The 13,040-nt window shown below is 37.1% G+C and overlaps 1 protein-coding gene across 1 annotated transcript in view; it reads right to left on the bottom strand.

The window, feature by feature from the left end:
• Positions 1-10,763, bottom strand: part of LOC150088223 (stimulator of interferon genes protein 2-like) — a 106,059-nt gene extending 95,296 nt beyond the window's left edge. Inside the window, exons 1-2 of the mRNA XM_090370635.1 lie at positions 10,687-10,763; positions 4,581-4,790 (exon numbers count right to left, since the gene is read on the bottom strand). Of these exons, the coding sequence (XP_090226761.1) occupies positions 4,581-4,620 (40 nt within the window). The 5' untranslated portion in view covers positions 4,621-4,790; positions 10,687-10,763. The remainder of the gene's footprint in view (positions 1-4,580; positions 4,791-10,686) is intronic.
• Between the last annotated feature and the right edge of the window lie 2,277 nt (positions 10,764-13,040).

Genomic DNA, 13,040 nt, shown 5'->3' with positions numbered 1-13,040 from the left:
TCTGGGTTTGGGTGCAAGTTTCTTTTCCAACAAAAGTGTATTCCTACTGTCTTTTGCTTAGAGATTTTAAAGCCATTGCTTTGAGTCCACGCAGTTATTTTGTTAATTGCTGTTTGTAATTGACATTCTATTGTTCGCATGTTTTGTGATTGACAAGAAATGCTGAAATCATCAACATAAAGCACTGCATCTATGGTATTCGGTACTTATTTAGCTATTGAGTTGATTTTTATGGCGAACAGGGTAGCACTGAATACCGATCCCTGTGGTACTCCCTCTTGCTGCACAAAGACTTCCGATAGTCTGGTTAATATCTTAACTTGGAAAGTTTGTTGTTGCAAAAAATTTCGGATATACATTGGTAGGTGTCCTCTCATTCTAAAGTTATAAATGTCTCTAAGTATTCCATATCGCCATGCTGTGTCATACGCCTTTTCGATATTGAAAAATATCATTACTAAGTTCTGTTTTCTTAAGAAGGCATTTCTTATGTTGTTTTCTGCTTTTATCATTAAGTCTAGAGTGCACCTGTTCTTTCTGAAACCACACTGAGCTGTATTTAGTAAGTTATGGGTTTCTAAAAACCACATTAGTCAGGCATTTGCCATTTTTTCAAGTATTTTTCCAAGGCTATTGTTAAGGTTCCCAAGGCTATTGTTAAGTTAAGGCTATTGGGCGATAGTGATTTGGATTTGTGGGATCTTTATCTGGTTTTGGGAAAGCTAAGACGTGGTGCCATTGATTCAGAAAGGAATTTTCCAGGTATATTCTGTTATATAGGAGGAGCTATCAATATCACTATCAATAATGTCTCATCTAATTTTTGTACCATCGTGTATACTATTTCATCTGGACCTGCTGCACTTTGCTTCGTCTGTGAAATGGCTTTATAAAGTTCTCTGAGGGTGAAAGGTTGGTTGGTTATAGCATTTTGTTTTTCCTAGAGAAATTCAATTTATGTTTCTGCATGGGCTTTATGTTTTTGGAAAGCTGCCTTATAGGAGTTACTATCTGATATTTTTTCAAAGGTTCTACCAAGAGCATTTGCTATGTCTTTAGGTTTAGACCTATCTTGTCCATTCCATTTTATAAAAGGAGGAGAAATTCTTTGGTATCTGTTGTTCATTTTATTTATCTTGTCCCAAACTTTCCAGCTGTCTGTTTTCCTAGTAATCGTAGATGCAAAACAGATCCAAGATTTTTTCTTACTAATGCGTCTGACATTTGCCCTTGCCTTTTTGAAAATTACCAAGTTGGTTGTGGTAGGGTGTCTTCGGAAAATATTCCATGCTTTGGTTTTCTCGCGTTTTGCTAGGGAACATGCATCGTTCCACCACGGCTTTGGATGTATGGGAAATTTTGATGAAGTTTTTGGTATTGTTAATTTTGCAACCTGGAGGAGTTTGTCAGTCACATATTTCACTGCAGAGTCAATTGATACCTGTTGGATTTGTTGCTGTCCTAATATTGTCAGCTGCTTGTATCTTGCCCAGTTTGCCTTATATAATCTCCACTTTGGAGCTCTTTGTGGTTGACAAGTGGTAGGTTCATTTAAAGTAATCCTTACTGGATAATGATCACTATTCAGGGGATCGTTATGAACTGCCCACACCAGTAGAGGGTATATTGATGGAGAGCATATAGAAAAGTCTATAGCTGTGCTAGTTCCTGTGGTTAGACGTATATATGTGGATGTCCCATCATTCAAGAGTATTAGGTTTAGCTTATCAAGTATTTTCTCTAGAATTTAACCTCTTATCTATATTTTCATTTCCCCATAGAGGATGATGGCCATTCATATCTCCCATGGTATATAAAGGAGTTGGTAATTGAACTACTAGGTCTTCTAGTTCTGTATAGGTTATTTCTTCGTTTGGTGGTAGGTATATGGAGGCAACTGTCACATGAAAGTTTACTGCAATCTGTACTGCTATAGCCTCTAGATTAGTCTGCAAAGGGATCTGTTTAGTTGGTATACTGGAATTTACTAGGATTGCTACTCCACCATGTGCTGTGCCACCTGTAATTCTGTCTTTTCTGTATATATTGTAATGTTTTAGTGTTATTTTATTCTGGGGCTTAAGATATGTTTCCTGCAAATATAGACTAATCGGATTGTACTCTGATATGAGATCGTGGATATCTTCGAAATTGCTGCAGAATCCTCTACAGTTCCAGTGTAAAAATTTATTCATTATTTGGTTTTATTAGTACTTTCAGCTTGTTTTCTTGAGGTTGTTGCCTTTGAGTTCTCTGTTTTTTGTCTTCCTTTTTTAGGGAAGTGTGGCTTTCTGGCATCCATCTCTTCTTCTGCAAAAATTTCTGGTATTGTTTCATCTGTCTGATTCTTTTTTTCTACTTCTATATTATTTCTGTTTACTTCAGTGGTTCTGACTTGTTTTGTAGATTTGGTGGTTTCTCTAGTTGGCAGTATAGTGATGGGTGTGTTTATTGCCTGTTCAGGATTTTCTTTTGGTTCAATAAGAAGAGAACTTGCCCATTCTGACATGGATTTTTTTGGTGGGATCGTTACATCTGTCTGTGTTTCTATTGTCCTATAAGTTTGTGTTACTTGTGCGTACATTGGTCTATTTGTTCATTGTGGTTGTATTGTTTTTTTTTTTTTTTTGCTTCTTGGTATGTTACATTGTTTTCTACCTTATATTTCTGTATTCTTTTTTCTCTCTTCCATTCTTCACATTCTTTTGAGTAGGCATCATGTTCTCCTCTATAATTTGGGCATCTTGAATTCTGTGCTGTACAGTCGTGTTGTGTATGCTCTCGTGATCCACATTTGGCACAGATAGAAAAGCCTCTACATACTGCTTGAGAGTGTCTGTACTTCTGACATGTAAAACATTCAAAGTAGTTCAATTATCAGGACAACTCGTTGTGAAGGCATTCACAATATGAGATATAACAGAAATGATGCCATTTCACCTACTTTAGTGGTTTGTTACTGCGAACTAAGGCCCCGGGTGCCAATATATGGTCTATATATTTGGAATATATGGTCTCAGTGGGCAGTTCAGATATCCAGCTTTTACTGTTTTTTCGAGTCTTGAAAGTCAGAATTATATTCCTCGTTGGGATAATTTCTCCTTCTCTTTTAATTGTTATTCTTTTCGCTTGAATAACTCTTTGGTCTTTCAACTCTTCTTTTATTTCATCTTCGGGAACATTGAGGAGATCCCACTCTGTAATTACTCCTTTCGAGGTATTCAAGGTGGAATGAGGAGTAACTGTTATTGGAATTTCTCCGAAATATCTCGCTTTTATTAGATGCTCTGCTTGTTTTTGATTTGTCATCTCTACTAGTAGATCGCCTGATTTTAGTCTTCTGACTGTTTTAGGGGTACTAGCTATGCTTTCAAGAGTTTTTTGAATTCTGAAAGGTGACAAACTTCCGATCGGTTGTTCATTCTTTGAATGAATAACTAGAAACAGTGGTGCAACTAGAGGGAGATCCTCTGTCCTTTGTCTCTTAGCTGTACATGAATCTATTTGATCTAGTTTTCTGCTAGAAACATGGTCTGTATTTGCCATGTTTTCTCCTTTTGGCCCTTGGCTTGAGAACTTTCCCACCAGGATTTCCGGCCCCGCCACGGGAAGGCAGGAGCAGTGCTGCTAGGAGGCCAAGCAGTTAGCTTTAGTTTTTTAGTGTTACTAAAAATATATGATAAAGGAAAAGAAAGGTGAATTTCCTTTCTGCACTCTGACTTGTAGTTTTCAAGTATGGAACTGTTTTTAAATGAAACTGTTGGGAGAAAGACAGGAACTTAAAAATAAGGTTATTCTCTTATCAAGAGCACTCTAAGTCGCAGTAATGTCGCTTGGCCTCAAAAAATGCTTGGCACCCGGGGCCTTAGTTCGCAGTAACAAACCACTAAAGTAGGTGAAATGGCATCATTTCTGTTATATCTCATATTGTGAATGCCTTCACAACGAGTTATCCTGATATTGAACTACTTTGAATAAGCAATGCTTTGACAACGGATTCTTGGATAGGCAACGCTTCGCCAATGGATTCTCGGCGATACTTATTCTCGGTATCCACCAAGAATAAGCAACATTAGTCTTCTCTATTGGTGAAATGTTAATGATTGGAGGTAGTGCAATATCAGGGCAACTCGGTGTGAAAGCATTAACCATATGAGATACACGTATATCAAAAACAATGCCATTTCACTTACTTCAGTGGTTTACTATGAACTAAAATGATGCTTTGCACTAACTTGTTCGATTGCCAAAATGTTTATATTGTTTAATATTTTTTAATATTAAAAATGAATAATTTCTATATTTAAAAAACATTAAGTGGAAAAATGTCATTATAATAATAAACTGTGTATTCTTTATTCTTTATTGCGAACTTTTTATGCGGGGGAAAACTTTTTACCCGGGAAAATAATACAGCATATTGAGTTGAAATTGGGACTTAAGAACCCAAACCAAACCTAGTACGGGGGAAAACTTCTTATGTGGGAATTTCTTATCCGGGTTCTACCATGTATGTATGTATGTATATATATAATTAAAATATTATTAAAAACTTCAAGATTTTTCACTATTATACATACTAAGGAGGATATCATCTGAATCAGAGAATATGTTTTCCATATCACTGAATGAAATATTTTCCAATGGTTTCTTGTGACCAACAAGTGACCAAACAGTGCATGTGAGCAAGAGAGTTATCCCACAAACACACTCTGCCTTCAGCACTATCTTACATTTGGGTTGGATTGCTGATGGTGTGAAATTCTTTGCCAGAGATGTGTATCTATATCCTAGAAAAAGACAGTTATTAAAACTTAGCCAAAAATAAAATTTTTAAAAAAATGCAAACAAATGATACAATTTGTATAACTCTTGAAATATAGTTCTTATAAAAATTCTATGAAAACTGACAAAACTTAAAATATCAATCTCTAGACATATACATTAGCTTGTAAAAATTTGATATTATATGCTTTAATTATAAGAAATTAATTTTTAGCTTATTTATTGAATTGAAAATGGTGATTTTTTAGTTATGATTTGGTAAAGCTAATTAAAAAATATCAAGCAAAAAATAAAAAAAAAGAGATAAACCAATAATAATAATAATAATAATAACCTATTAGGAGAAGAAAAAAATAATAATAAAGTTATCATAATTTTTGGAATTTTAAAACTCACACTGATCCTGGATTGAAATCCAGATACTTGCATGGTACCTGGCAAAATGTCTATTTTGTCGGCTATTCACATTTATTCAGCAAAATCAAAGCACTATAGCAAGATTAGATACCTGCTGCTGGCATCTATTAGAAGACTTGTACCCAAGATCTGGAGTTTTTAGAAATTGTGATTTGACACAGATAGCTAGCGGAGAGTTTGAACCACGTGGGTGGCAATAGATAGTTAAATTTATTTCTTTATAACTACTTAGATTTACAAACATAATTTTTTTAATTAAATACATATAACGACTTAGATTTTATAAACGTAACATTATAAATTAATACATATAACTTGATAGGAGATACGAAATTCATATGCAGTAACTTGGAGATAATACTAGATACTGAAATATATATGTGTGTGTGTGTGTGTGTGTGTTATAACTGCATTGGGATATAAGTTTAGCGTAATATTTTTGTATTGAAATCGAAATTTTATCAAAGGCTCAAGCAAATATAGACAAGAGGAATGTCTGTGTGTGCACGATGCAAGGAGTGTGAGGAAATCAGGAGGCAACTCAGCATTGTTATGGGCTTATATGAGAGCTTGAAGAACAGGATAGATGCCCTCGAAGTATTTAAATTGAGGGGCCCATCAAGCTCTCGGCTACCTACATCAATGCAACACCACGGCAAACGCCAAGGCAGAATGTGCTGGTCCAACAGGAACTAGTTGTTGTTATCAGTGACTCTATTGTCAGGGAAACGGGGAATATATTGTGCAAAAAGGATAGGTGGAACAGGACCAGGGTATGACTGCCAGGTGCAAAGGTTGATGACGTTGTAGAGCAAATATCATTTTTTAAGAGTCCAAAAGGATATTGTTGTACATGTAGGAACTAATAATATTAAAAGTAGGAAACTGGCGGAATTACTTAACGAGTACAAGTCGATAAGTAACTGGTGTTGAAAAAAAGCCGTGAGTTAGGGTTGAATTTGAAAGTGCGATTCTGCCCAGACACGATAGGAGGGACTATGTGATGAGAGCCTTGTCAATCAATTTAGCCCTGGAGAAATTGCACAAGGCTCAAGGGGTAGAATTTTTCTCAATGTGGTCTCTGCTTATTAACCGGAGGGACTGCGTCTACAGGGATGGGATGCACTTAAATAGAAAAGGTGCAAGAATATTTGCTGATGCTATCGAGTCAGTGTTAAGTGGGTCGGAAAACTGCTAGCTTGTGGGGGTATACAAAGACTAATAGATTAACAGTAGCCCCAGGCAGAGGTGAAAGTGAATGTTGCACTACTTCTGTTGGAATGAGCAGCAGCCCAGAAAACAAGGTACAGGGAATTTCAGAGACTGCTGAGAGTCATTACAGAACAAGTAAATACATGAGCTGTGTTAGGGTAGCTAAAATAGGAACAGGTGCATGTATAACACCAACACTAGGAGTTTGGTAAATAAATTTGATGAATTTGAAGTGTTGGTCAAAACATCAAAGGCAGATATTGTTGGGATATCAGAGAAATGGTGTCACACAGATATAAGGAATGCAGAAATGGAATTTGGGGAGTACAATGTGTACATGAAGGATAGACAGGATAGGAAGGGAGGAGAGGTTATGCTATTTGTTAAGAAACACAAAATCCAAGGAAGTACAGCCAGACAACATGTCTGGATAATGCAGTGTCATGTCAGTTTGGTGTGACATAAGCACTGGAAAAGTAAAATTGAGAGTAGGAGTTGTTTTAGGCCTAATGACTCTGATGAGTATAATATATACAACTGTACAGAGAAATAGTGGGCCAGTAAATCAGAGTGTCTTATAATGGGGGATTTTAATTTCCCAGACACTGATTAGAATTTGTGGTTGGTTGGTCACTTACACACTAGCAAGGCTTTTGTGGATTTATTGGATGATTGTTTTCTACATCAGCATGTTCAGGAGGCAACTGGAGGAAGTAATTCCCTTGATTTGATTATCAGTAGTGACTCTTCATGCATTAAGAATCTGCAGATAAAGGAACCAGTAGGTGGCAGTGATCACAGTGTGCTGAAGTGGGATTTACTCAAAGAGGTAACTACCATCAAGGGTAAAGGGAAGGGTTTTTGCTTTCTTAAAGGTGACTACGGTGGTCTGAGGCAGTATTTAAATTCTATACGTTGGGACCAATTGCTGATATTACCAACAGCAAATTCAAAATGGGAAGTATTCAATCAATTAATCTTGGAAACTACTAGGCTTTTCATACCAACTTAAAAATACTGTTCATGGTTTAGACCTAAATGGATGTCAGATGAACTAATGAGACATGTGGCAGAGAAGAAAAATGCATGGGATACATATAAATTAACAGGTGACACAGAAGCCTATGATAGATATAAGCTGGTGTGTAACCAAGTCACAAAGGAGGTTAGGCAGGCACAGGCGGATGATGAGAAATCTTTGGCAAAGATGTAAAGAAAAAACAGAGTTCTTTACTTATGTAAACTCAAGAAGGAAGGGGATGAATCAGATTGGTTAACTTGATATCGATGGTTCAACTGTTGATGATTCTGCTCATGTAGCTAACAAACTAAATGAGTATTTTGCATCTATATTCACACATAAGGAGTTATTCAAGGAGGGGAATGCCAGAAGTGAAATAAACTCTGGCAGTGAGCTAGATGATTTTGTAATAACTAAGAGCAAAGTGGAGGAGAAATTGTTGAAGATAAACATAAGAAAGGCACTTGGGGTGGATGGGATCTATCCAATTATAATAAAGGAGGCAGCAAAGGAAGTAAGCAAATCTTAGCCATAATTATGAGAGCTTCCTTGGACTCAGGGGAGGTACCCATGGACTGGAGATGTGCAAATGTGACCCCAATTCCCAAAAGACAACACAAGTAATTACAGAACTGTAAGTTTAATTTCTGTTGCAGGGAAATTAATGGGGACACTGGTTAAAAATAGCACTGCAGGATCATCTAGACAAGACGTTAGTTATAGCTTGGATACAATATGGGTTCGTTAAGGGGATGTCTTGTCTGACCAATTTGATTGGATACTACAATATTGTCACAAAGGTACTGGATGCAAAGAATAATTTTGATATCATATATTTGGGTTTTAGAAAGGCTTTTGATACTGTTGAACATGGAAGACTGCTGACAATATGAAGTTTGCAGACAATAAGGCCAGCAGGGTTGTTAATGACAGTACATTGCTACAACAGGATCTAGAAAAGATGAGCAGATGGGCCGAGAGGTGGCAACTGAAGTTTAATATTGACAAATGTAGAATACTGCATATTGGAAGCAGTAACTCCAGGGTAACGTATCAACTGTGTGGTATTACACTGACAGTGGTAGAGAATAAAAATGACTTGGGGTAATTGTGCGGGCAGATATTAAATTTTCTGAGCAGTGCAGACAGTCTGCAAGAGTAGCTCTGGTGGCTTGTCAATGACATACAGAAATTTTTCTAGCAGGGATAAGGAGGTGATTATCCCCTTGTATAAGGCAATGGTCAGGCCACACCTTAAATACTGTATACAGCTCTGGAGGCCTCATTTTAAGAAGGACGTAGAGCTTCTGGAATGAGTACAGAGGAGGGCAACAAGATTAGTGAATGGAACAAAGGGTTGCTCTTACAAAGAAAGGCTTAAGTTTTGCAAATTACACTGTGTGGAGACTAGGTACCTGCAAGGTGACCTGATTGAGGTGATAAGGTTTTAAATAGTGTGAGCATGCTCAATGCTGATAGGACTCTTCCTCTTGCTCAGAATAATCACCTGAGAGGGCATAAAATCAAATTGAGGAAAGACAGTTGTAGAATAGATGTGTGGAAGTTTACCTTTGGCAGGCAGGTGGTTGATTGCTGGAACAAAATTTCATCTGTCATTGTAGAAGTTGATAGCTTAAATATATTCAAGGCAGAACTAGACAAACATTTAGAGCGAGTGGATGGGTGAAATAAGAAGGGGTTTTTTTTTTTTTGGCTGATGCTGTATAAGCTTTCTTTCTTGCATCATATGCCTTTGCTAATCATCATCATCATCAGCCATTTTCAATCCACTGCAGGATGAAGGCCTCTCCAGCAACTTTCCAGTTCCTTCTGTTTTGAGCACTGGCCATCCATTTACTACCCAAAAACTCATGAATTTCATCTATACATCTCTGCCTTTGTCTTCCAGGTTTTCTTCTAGCCCCTCTTGGGTACCATTCTGTTATTTTCTTAGTCCATCTGTCATCATGTCTTTGAGCTATGTGTCCTGCCCAAGACCATTTTAGTTCTTTAGTTTTGATAAGAATGTCCTTTACTTGAGCTTGCTGCCTAATCCATGTGTTTCTCTTCTTATCTAACAGTCTGATTCCCAGTATAATTCGTTCCATTCTTCGCTGTGTAGTTCTCAGCTTCTCTTCCATTCTTTTGGTGAGTGCCCAAGTTCCACTTCCATAAGTCATGGTGGGGAGTATACATTGATTCATTATTTTATGTTTCAGACAAACTGGGATATTGCTCTTTAGTATGTGACTATATTTCCTGAATGCTATCCATCCAAAATTTATTCTTCTCTTGACTTTCAGCCATTTATCATTATTACAGCTAATAACTTGTCCCAGATAAGTATATGACTCCACCTTTTGAATTACTGCTCCTTCAATCATTATTTCCCTTTCCGTGGCATACTTGTTCATCATTACTTTTGTTTTAGCCATATTCATCTTTAGGCAAAAATCCTTACTAACTGTGCATAACTGATTAAGGTTTTCCTCTAATTCTTTGGGATCGTGGCTTATGACCACAACGTCATCTGCAAATCGTAAATGGTTTAGGTACTCTCCGTTCATATTGACTCCTTTCTGCGACCAGTCTAATCTTCTGAAAGCTTCTTCAAGAGCAGCAGTAAACAGCTTTGGAGATATTGTGTCTCCTTGTTGAACTCCTTTCTCGATTTTAAATTTCCTACTCTCTTTGTCTAGTCTAATAAAGGAGGTAGCACTCTCATATATTTTCTTCAAAATCATAATATATGATTTGCTAATGCTAATGCTTATACATACTGGTAATGGAAGGTTAATATTCCAAATTAATTATTTAATAAAATAACAGAGTTGAAAAAATTTTTGATGCTTATGGATAAGGACCTCAGGGGATGTGTATGCACCCCAATACCTTCCTGTGATAGAATGGTGGGCAATGAGAGGCACATACACAACCCCTAAACAACCTTTTGCACGTGAGTGTGTGTGTGTCAGCGCATGCGTGAATTTTTTGTTTTACTCTAATTCCTAGTTACACTACTGTTTAGAATCAAAGTAATACAGTCACATGTTTTAACATGTGAAACAGAAAAATGTAAAATATGCAAATCAATATAATGAATTCAATGTAGTTCAATACACTAATAATGCCTGAAATAAATCAGTTTTATACTTGCAGTCAAGCAATTAAAAGAATTTAAAAAGCTGTGAAACTACAAAAAAAAAAAAAAAAATTGGAAACCAGATTTACAAGTAGAAGCCAGAACTCACCTAGGGAAGCAGAAAGAAAATGGATCCTACCAATTGCTGCTAAAAATAATACTGCAGGACTCGCCCTTTTTCCTTTCACATGTACATAATCCGAGAAACAGTAAAGATGACATCAGCATTTAGTTCACTCAATCCATTTAAAGTCTTAAATATACTGATCTCCTTACAGGTGTCAAGATTCAAAGCACAGCAATTTGCAGAACTGAAGTCTTCTGTGTCCTTTACTAATCTGGTTTCCTTTCTCCACACCCATAACAGCAGGTCCACATCCTTCTTAAAATATGGCTTCCAGAGCTGTATGCAATTGTCAAGATGTGGCATTGCTTTGCAAAATGGGTTAAGCAACTCCTTGTAACCAAAGACACTCAAAAACTAAAAATTAGTATTAATATTAGGAGGATTAATATTAATATTGGTATTAATATTAGGATAAATGATGCAAGAAAGCAAGTTTATACAGCACAGGCAAAAAAAAAAAAAAAAGTGGCACATCACCTGTCCCTTGCTACCAACATTTTCTCTAGTTCCTCCTTGAATTTAATCAAACTACTGACATTCACAACAATAACAGATGGATGTTTTGTTCCAACAATCAACTACTCACTGGATGAAGGCAAACTTCCACACATCTATCCTGCAACCATCATATACACTCCCTAATGTATATATGCTCTCTAATGTAGTCTCAGCAAGAGGAAGAATGGCATCAGCACTGAGCTTACCCAATCCATTAAAAGCCTTAAATACTTCAATCAGATTCACCTCACAGGTGCTAGTCTCCAGATGTTGCAATTTGCAGGACTGGAGCCTTGCTTGTAAAAAGCCTCCTTTCATTCACCTCACCAACCTCATTGCCGTTCTCTGCACCCATTCCAGCAGATCAACACCCTTCTTAAAAGCAGACCTCCACACCTGTGTGCTGTATTCAAGATAAGCTTAACCATTGCTTTACACCATGGGATAATCACTTCATTATCCCTGCTGGTAAAATTGTATATCATTGACAAAACTCCATGACCTGTCCTGACAGCCTATCTGCCTACTCACAGAGCTTCATATCTGACTGCACAATTACCCAAGGTCTTCTTTATTATCCACTAAAATGTAGTACCATACTCAAAACAGTAAAATGGCATTATGCTACCCATATGCAGTATATTTAATTTGTCAATACAGTATTAAAGTTAAATTGCAATTTCTCAGGTCATCTGCCAAATTTTTCTAAATCTTATTGCAGTAGCAAACCTTGATTACTGTATTTACCCACCCTGCCAACCATTGTATCATTTGCAAACTTAGAAATTAAGCTTGATATACCATTAATAAATAAAGAAAACAATGGGTGCAGCACTGAACCCTTGGGCAGGGCTGGATTAAGGTACAGGCTAGCAAGGTCCTTGCCCAGAGTGCAAAAAACAAGAATGAGGGAAAAAAATATATATCCTTACTAAAGGGCACCAAAAAATCATTCTGCCCAGGGTGCAGAAATACCTTGGTTCGGCACTGCCCTTGGGGACTGCACTAATAACATTAGCCACAAAGAGCAGTGTCCATTCATAACTACTCCCTTTCACCTCAATGTTTGCATCTCCTCGTAGTGCAATAACTTCCATTTCTTTGTGGTGAAATCTATTGCATCTCCATTATATTGATGATCAAAATGTGAATTTGGAACTCCCTTGGGATGCATCTGCTTGTGTTCTCTTGCATTTCCTTGTGTGGAAAGATTGATATGTATGGCAGGATCCTGTTATGCCCAGCCGTTAGTCTGCTGACTGTGCTTTGGAAGCTCAGTTCAGTTGTTCGTGGAATTAAATGTTTCACAGTAGTGGATAACGATGGCTGTCTGCTACTGGTTGGGCTCATTTGTGAGAAAATATGGGGGCTCCAGTGGAGGGAGCAGACCTCCCAGTGAGCCTGCTGGTGGCAGACAGTGACAATATCTGAGAAACAAGTTGGTATCTTCTTGATCACAGGATGGTTATGGCAGTCACATTAGCTGGGCATCTGAATTTGACTGCTGTAAAAGACTGCTGTATAGACTGAAAAATATGGCATTAAGGGCAATTTTCTGCTGTGAATAAAGGGATAGTTAAGTTAAAGAAGACAAGAGAGTGGTTATCAATGGGCACTGCTCTATGCAGACTAATGTTTTTAGTGGAGTTCCCCAGGGTTCAAGTGCTGTGCCCACTGTTGTTTTCAATATTTTTAAATGATATTGATGAAGGTATATCAAGATTTCTAAGTTTGCAGATGATACAAAGATTGCCTGGGAGGTTAACAACAGTCATCATTGTTAGCTACTGCAAAAAGATCTAAAAAAAACTAGTTGATGGACTGAGAAATGGCAGTTG

Source organism: Mastigoproctus giganteus, chromosome 3 (genome assembly GCF_048544385.1).
Source record: "Mastigoproctus giganteus isolate SK-2022 chromosome 3, ASM4854438v1, whole genome shotgun sequence".
NCBI lineage: Eukaryota > Metazoa > Arthropoda > Arachnida > Uropygi > Thelyphonidae > Mastigoproctus > Mastigoproctus giganteus.
Note: the sequence above shows the minus strand (reverse complement) of the source record. Positions and strands in the feature narration are given on the sequence as shown.